The 6,126-nt window shown below is 49.6% G+C and overlaps 3 protein-coding genes across 3 annotated transcripts; 2 read left to right on the top strand and 1 right to left on the bottom strand.

Annotated features, from left to right (window-relative positions):
* Positions 1-226: 226 nt before the first annotated feature.
* Positions 227-2,020, top strand: CDV56_100823 (uncharacterized protein; the record flags this gene model as incomplete). Its single annotated transcript, XM_026754442.1, has 5 exons — positions 227-443; positions 490-657; positions 707-898; positions 955-1,679; positions 1,748-2,020. 5 exons carry the CDS (start codon positions 227-229, stop codon positions 2,018-2,020), a joined length of 1,575 nt encoding a protein of 524 aa, XP_026609488.1.
* Positions 2,021-2,352: 332 nt separating this feature from the next.
* Positions 2,353-3,972, bottom strand: CDV56_100510 (uncharacterized protein; the record flags this gene model as incomplete). The annotated part of the gene is made up of 1 exon (XM_026754129.1): positions 2,353-3,972. The coding sequence occupies one exon, from the start codon at positions 3,970-3,972 to the stop codon at positions 2,353-2,355; it is 1,620 nt and encodes a 539-aa protein (XP_026609487.1).
* A 647-nt stretch (positions 3,973-4,619) lies between these two features.
* On the top strand, positions 4,620-5,827 carry CDV56_100093 (putative aldo-keto reductase (AKR13); the record flags this gene model as incomplete). The annotated part of the gene is made up of 4 exons (XM_026753712.1): positions 4,620-4,789; positions 4,854-4,940; positions 5,053-5,181; positions 5,236-5,827. 4 exons carry the CDS (start codon positions 4,620-4,622, stop codon positions 5,825-5,827), a joined length of 978 nt encoding a protein of 325 aa, XP_026609486.1.
* Between the last annotated feature and the right edge of the window lie 299 nt (positions 5,828-6,126).

Genomic DNA, 6,126 nt, shown 5'->3' with positions numbered 1-6,126 from the left:
TTCCGACCAAATTCAGACAAAATTTACTGAACTCACGAAAAAAGATTAAAAAAAAATTTAATTTTTTTCAATAAAAAAAAATTTTAACTCCAGGAGTCCGAGAAATTACAAAAAAAAAATAAGCATATACCCACCCGATAAAACCCGAAATAAAAATACCATTATTCCCCAAGAAAAGGAGAATAACAAAAAAAAAAAAAAAAAAAAAAAAAAAAATTCCATTAAGATGAACGATACCTGGCGTCATGCTCAAGCAAGCGATTTGGAAGCGAAGGATCTCGACTTTAACTTTGATTTAGACCGCAGCAACTACCCTCTCGATAATCTACAGTCCCTCCAGGATGTCTTCGCAGCGGTGCAGCATGACACACATTTGAAAAATCCTCGAAACCTTTCCGACGAGACAGAAATCGAGTGTCTGGACGTGACTGAAAACACTGCAGGTCAGGCAGAACGATCGTCTTACAGATCTTCATTGATTACTGACAGTGGAAAGAATGGCATACACTCGACTCTGGAGGAATGGCTCAACTCCTTCGGGTAGAGGATCTGTCCCACCAGACCAAACGGAGCTGATGGATGAAGTTAGAGCATTCCAAAACCTTCTCACCCGAATGCACCATCCGGCCCTTCGAAACCGTCGAGACTACTTGCCTTGTACGTTCCAGACACACATGTCGCCTCCGCCTACTGACAATCAGAATAGCTTTGTGCCTCTCGTACCAGAGAAGCATACCTCGTTTGCAAGTAATCTCCATGACTCAAGACAACACCATGGATCTTTTCAAGTACTTGAACGTTGATCCGTCGTTCATCATGAACTTGCTTGGGAGACCGGACTACTGGGCACCCCAGACAAGATGGACGTCAGATCGCAATAGTAACATATTAGCTTGTGGTCCGTTTCATCTGACTGTAGCATTTTCCACGTTCGAACTTGCCTGACATCTGCAGACTTCTACTGTCAACATCCGCGCTGGAACCTGCACTTTCTATGGGCACCTCTATCGGTATATGTGCGCTATGACGCAGCACTGCGTCTCACAACCTATATCATTTCCCACAAGGAAGGAGACACCAGTATCCAAGCCCTGCAGAACATTTTGAACCTCACTATCAAAACAGCACCTGCAGACCAAAGGGCACGTATACTACTCGACAACCCATTTGATCTCGCTGTAATCCTTTCCACATTATCTTTCGAGTCCTCGAAATACCATGTCCGACGATTCCGGCAGTTCGTGTGGACTCAGATCAACAAGGTCGACGACCATCTCGCGGGGCTCGAAGCCAACGACCGACGCAAACTAGGGGAGCTGACAAAACAACTGCAAATCATCTCCCAAAACGCGGATGCGCATCTGGGGAATGCCAATGTCGTCATCATTATAGCAACGGCAATTCGAACAGCACATGCGCGCTTGCACGAAGCCATCGGCAGCCCGGCTCGGGCTTATGAGCGCGCCTCCGACGCGATCACGTATGTCATCGAGTCCATGCAGAAGCAGAAGATATGGTTTCTGAACTACAAGAACCGCAAAGACAGCACGATGGCGCTGGTATATAGCCTTGTGACGCAGCAGAATATCCAATTGGCGGCGAGCATGAAACAAGACAGTACCAGCATGAATGCGATTGCTGCTTTGACAATGGTCTTTCTCCCTGGGACATTCATAGCGGTGAGTGGCATTTCAGGTGGGTTCTGAGGAGGGAATCAATCCTGGTATTCTGACATTGGTTTCCATAGACCATCCTGAGCGCGGGTAGTTTCAACGGCAATGGCGATAATAAAGGGTTTGAAGCGACGTGGATATGGTGGCTCTGGGCTGCAATAACAGTTCCTCTCACGCTGGTTGTTATGTCTAGTTGGTGGCTATATAAGAAGCGGAAGGAAAAGGTGCGGCCAGCACCAACGGCTAAGGAAGAAGAGGACGGGATCCCACCATCGAGGACGGGAACCTTCCGCCCTATGCGTTTCTCGACATGGAGCCGACGAGAGAGTGCTGCTGGCAAGGTCTAATCAGTCACTGAGTGGTTGGCCCGCAGATACTGTGCGGATTGACGATGATATGATGGTTTCAGGCTGCCATTCTATTGTCGACGCCAGGATCTCACCACAATGGATTTTGCACTAATAATAATTCTACTATAACACAGGATGTTCAAAAGGTGGACTAAAGCAAGCGCTGTCTTGGACTCATTCAAGAGGACTGGCCCTACCTACCGAATGGATGGCTCTTGCCGCCAGATCTATCCCCAGCTATGATTTATGGAATGTGTTTTATATTACACTCCTGGGCTCTATTGAAGAGGCATGTATTCAATCAACAGTAGTGTCACAGATAGTGTCAGTCAAAATGCAGCCTCGTAACTTGCAACACAGACTCTGCGATCTGTTCTGTGGCCGCTCTGATTACAAAGAATTGAAATCGTACCCACAGGGTCACCTAACAGACTCACTTCAACATCAGACAGTCTGCAGGATTCGGGTAGTGGTGGAAACAGCATATCTTCGCGCCCTGGAGGGCGATGCAGCGCAAAATCATCCGCCGCATCCAAAAGCTGATAAAAGTCGCCCTCCTCCATCTCCATCACCTTTCGCGCCACGAACGCCAAGATCCGGGAATCCCAAAAGCCTTCCCTGTGGAAGCTGGCTTCCAGAAGCCGGATGGCGTGGAGTCGAATCCGGTGCACGCGACATTTGATGGCTGTATAGTATAGTGGAGCAATCCAGCCCATGTCCCCAATCGACCGCGACATGAAGAATTGCGCCGGTCGAGAGCCAAAGGCGGAATACATCGAGAGGAATCTCCAGAGATGCGCCAACATGGTGATCATTTCCAGAAATTGGTCGGTGTGCAGGTCGAAGACCATCTCATCGCCAGGATAAAGACAGGTCGCCGCCATGATAGTTATCATAATGTGGTATGTGCGAAGTAGCCCGTAGATTTGGATTTGATCTTTGGGCATACGGCCCTGCATGACCTGGATCGTGGTATCGTATGTGTTTAGCCACTGGGCAAGATTCTCATGAATGGATCGCTGACGCTGGAGCAGCTCCGCTGGGGGATTGGCCTCTGGACAGAGTCGTTCACGCACTTCTCCGTTCAAACGAAAGACTGTCCCCATCAGGTGATGAAGCCAGGACCATGCCTCTTTTACGGAGGGAAATGTGACCGATTGACATTCCAAGAAAGGGATCTGGAGCCGTAAAAACGAACCACGGTGGACTTGCTTCAGCAGCTCGAGTTGAATGTGCAACCTCGACAAAGCTTGCACAATCCAGTCATCAACATACTCTTGACTTGATCCTACAAGGAGGTGACCTGTTCTTTTCAACAGACCTGACCCTTCGAGGAGGTTCAAGCCCTGCTGGAGATGGATTCGCGCCGATTCGAAATGGCCTCGAAGCAGCTCTAGCGCAATGAATAACACGCAGACAGTGAGAGCTATTCGAAAGGCAGTCCGGTCCTTCGCCTTGAAATGAGTTTGCAGATGATGGATTGCCTTACTATAGCGGGTCACAGTCATCCTTTCCTCGTCCCATGTGTTGAGACCGTCATCGTTCAAGATGCCTTGCCGGTGGACCGAACTCAGAGCAAGGATGGCATGCAGCACTGCGGGCTCGCTCATACTTGCCTGTAGGACAAAGCCGCTCCAGAATTCTGAAAAGAATGAACCTGACATTTTCGGCCCAGTGCGTTCCATGAACCATTGAAGATAGTGGCCCTCTTCATTGCTCGTGCTCGTGGCCAGGTGGAAACCCGACATTGGCTGGGGGATAAGCGCAGAGTTCACAGTGACGGTCGAAGGTTTCCTAGGCCTGTTGGAGCTTCCGCCGCCCCAGATGCCATATCCATCACAGGTGCGACCAGTGGAAAGACACCGACGGCACGCCGGATAGCCTTCATCACATTTGACCTTGCGTATCCTAGGAATGGCCTCAGCCACACGCAGACACACTTTCGACATAGACTTACCGGCATGTCAGGCAGCCGGTCCTGACTCTTCTTTTACCCATGCGTCGAGTAGTCACTCCCAGCTAGCCATTCGATTGCAAGACCACAGTGTCACCACACTCTACAGGAAACGAGAACCTAGGCTGATGTGGGATGAATGATGATCTTGGTGGCCGGGCGCCCTCCTGTGGGAACCCCACTAGTGGAGCTCGTTGATGTTCCTTATTGGCCCATTCGGCTGTTCTTACACTTGATTGGAGATCGTTAATGGTCTCATCTGCCCATACCGGAAACGGTGCCCGTATTATGGTATATCATGGCAGTGATGGCCATTCTCCAGAAGATCATAATAGAATATCTTTTCTTCCGTCCTTAAGCTGTTTGTTTTTAAAGCCAATAGGCTTGCTCGGCAATACTGTACTCTGATTGGCTGTCCAACGCCCTATGTTCAAAGCGTCATGACTCAGGTACATGGACTGCAGTGCGTTCTTTGCGGTACGCATCTTGATAGATCTCATTGATCTGGGTAGGAGCAATAGCTATAAGTATCAAGCATGGGTCCGAATGGTTCAACCTTGACAACTCCCGGATCATACCAATCCTGAGTCTTCCGCCGACATATATATAATATCAAACTTCTTCGTTGATATGAATTCCAGCATGATTGTCAACCGACAGCTGGGCAGAAACGGTCCAACAGTTCCGGCCTTGGGCCTCGGTCTGATGGGGATGTCCTTTTGGGTCTATGGCTCGATTCCCAGCGATGAGGAACGGTTCAAGGTCCTCGATCGTGCCGTGGAGCTGGGAGAGACATTCTGGGATACATCCGAGTGCGTCTCCGCAAGTAGTCATCAATCAAATGGGCTGTGATTGCTGATTAAACCAACCTACTAGTCTCTATGGCGACAATGAGGAGCTACTGGGCAAGTGGTTCCGACGCACCGGAAAGCGCGACCAGATCTTTCTCGCGACCAAGTTCGGGTTTGTCCAGGGGGGAAAACCCCACGAGATCAACAGTTCTGCCTCATATTGCAAGAAAGCTTGCGATGAGAGCCTCAGAAGATTGGGGGTCGATTCGATTGACCTTTGTTAGCTCACCAAACCCCGTCGACTGGACCGAGGCCAGTATTGCTAACCAGCTTTCTCCCTCAGACTATTTGCACAGTCCCAACCCACAGACTCCCATCGAGGAGACCATGAGAGCTATGGTAGAGCTGCAGGCGTAAGGATACAAGTTCAATCATTGGTAAACGCTCAGAAGCTGATTCAGCCACAGAGAAGGCAAAATCAAGCACATTGGTGTGTCTTCCGTGTCTTCCGCGACCCTTCGGCGCGCATGCAAGATCGCCAATGTCGTGGCCGTCCAAACCGAGTATTGTGTGTTTTCACGCGATATTGAGGGCCCAGCAGGCACGAATCTCCTGGCAACCTGTCGGGAACTTGGGGTGGCGCTTGTGGCTTCCTGTCCCCTTGGACGCGGGGTCCTCACGTCCACTTTCAGCGCGGGTGAGCCAGTCGGCGACAGTGAGGATAAGCGACCAAAGATCATACCGAAGTTTCTAGAAGAGAACCGTGAGCGCAACGTCAAAGTTGCCAGTCAGTTCGCGGCACTGGCGGCGAAGAAAGGTTGCACTGCATCTCAACTGGCACTCGCCTGGCTCTTGAAACAAGGGGACGATATTCTTGCCATTCCAGGGACGAGAAGGGTCAAGTATTTGGAGGAGAACTGGGCTGCTCTCCAGATTTTGCTGACGGACGAGGAAGAAGCCGAGATCAGAGCATTTGCAGAGGAGAATGAAATGGCTGGTGGCCAGGTTCCTGACATGTTCGTGGAGTATCTCTATCGCGATACTGTGGAGGAGAATTGACGGGAGTATTACCGTTTGATTCTGTTGATAAACCAGAGAATTATTGATGGGTGAATTTGTTATCAATTATTCCATGCTGTTGCAATTAGCAGCATCTATGCCCACATATATAGATAGTGACAACTGGTTTCATGAAGCAGTCACGTGTTAACATGTTTTGAGTTAGTGGGTTTTTGTCAGGATTCCATCCCGTTTAGGTTTAGCGTCCCGACTTAGTCAGCCTATATATAGTTGGCCCCTGAGCCATCCTAATTGGACACTTGGCGCTTCCCGATTCTCTCAGGTTATGGCCCTATGTT

This window comes from Aspergillus thermomutatus (genome assembly GCF_002237265.1).
Source record: "Aspergillus thermomutatus strain HMR AF 39 chromosome Unknown NODE_524, whole genome shotgun sequence".
In the NCBI taxonomy this organism is placed as follows: Eukaryota; Fungi; Ascomycota; class Eurotiomycetes; order Eurotiales; family Aspergillaceae; genus Aspergillus; species Aspergillus thermomutatus.
This window is presented reverse-complemented; position numbering and strand designations above follow the sequence as displayed.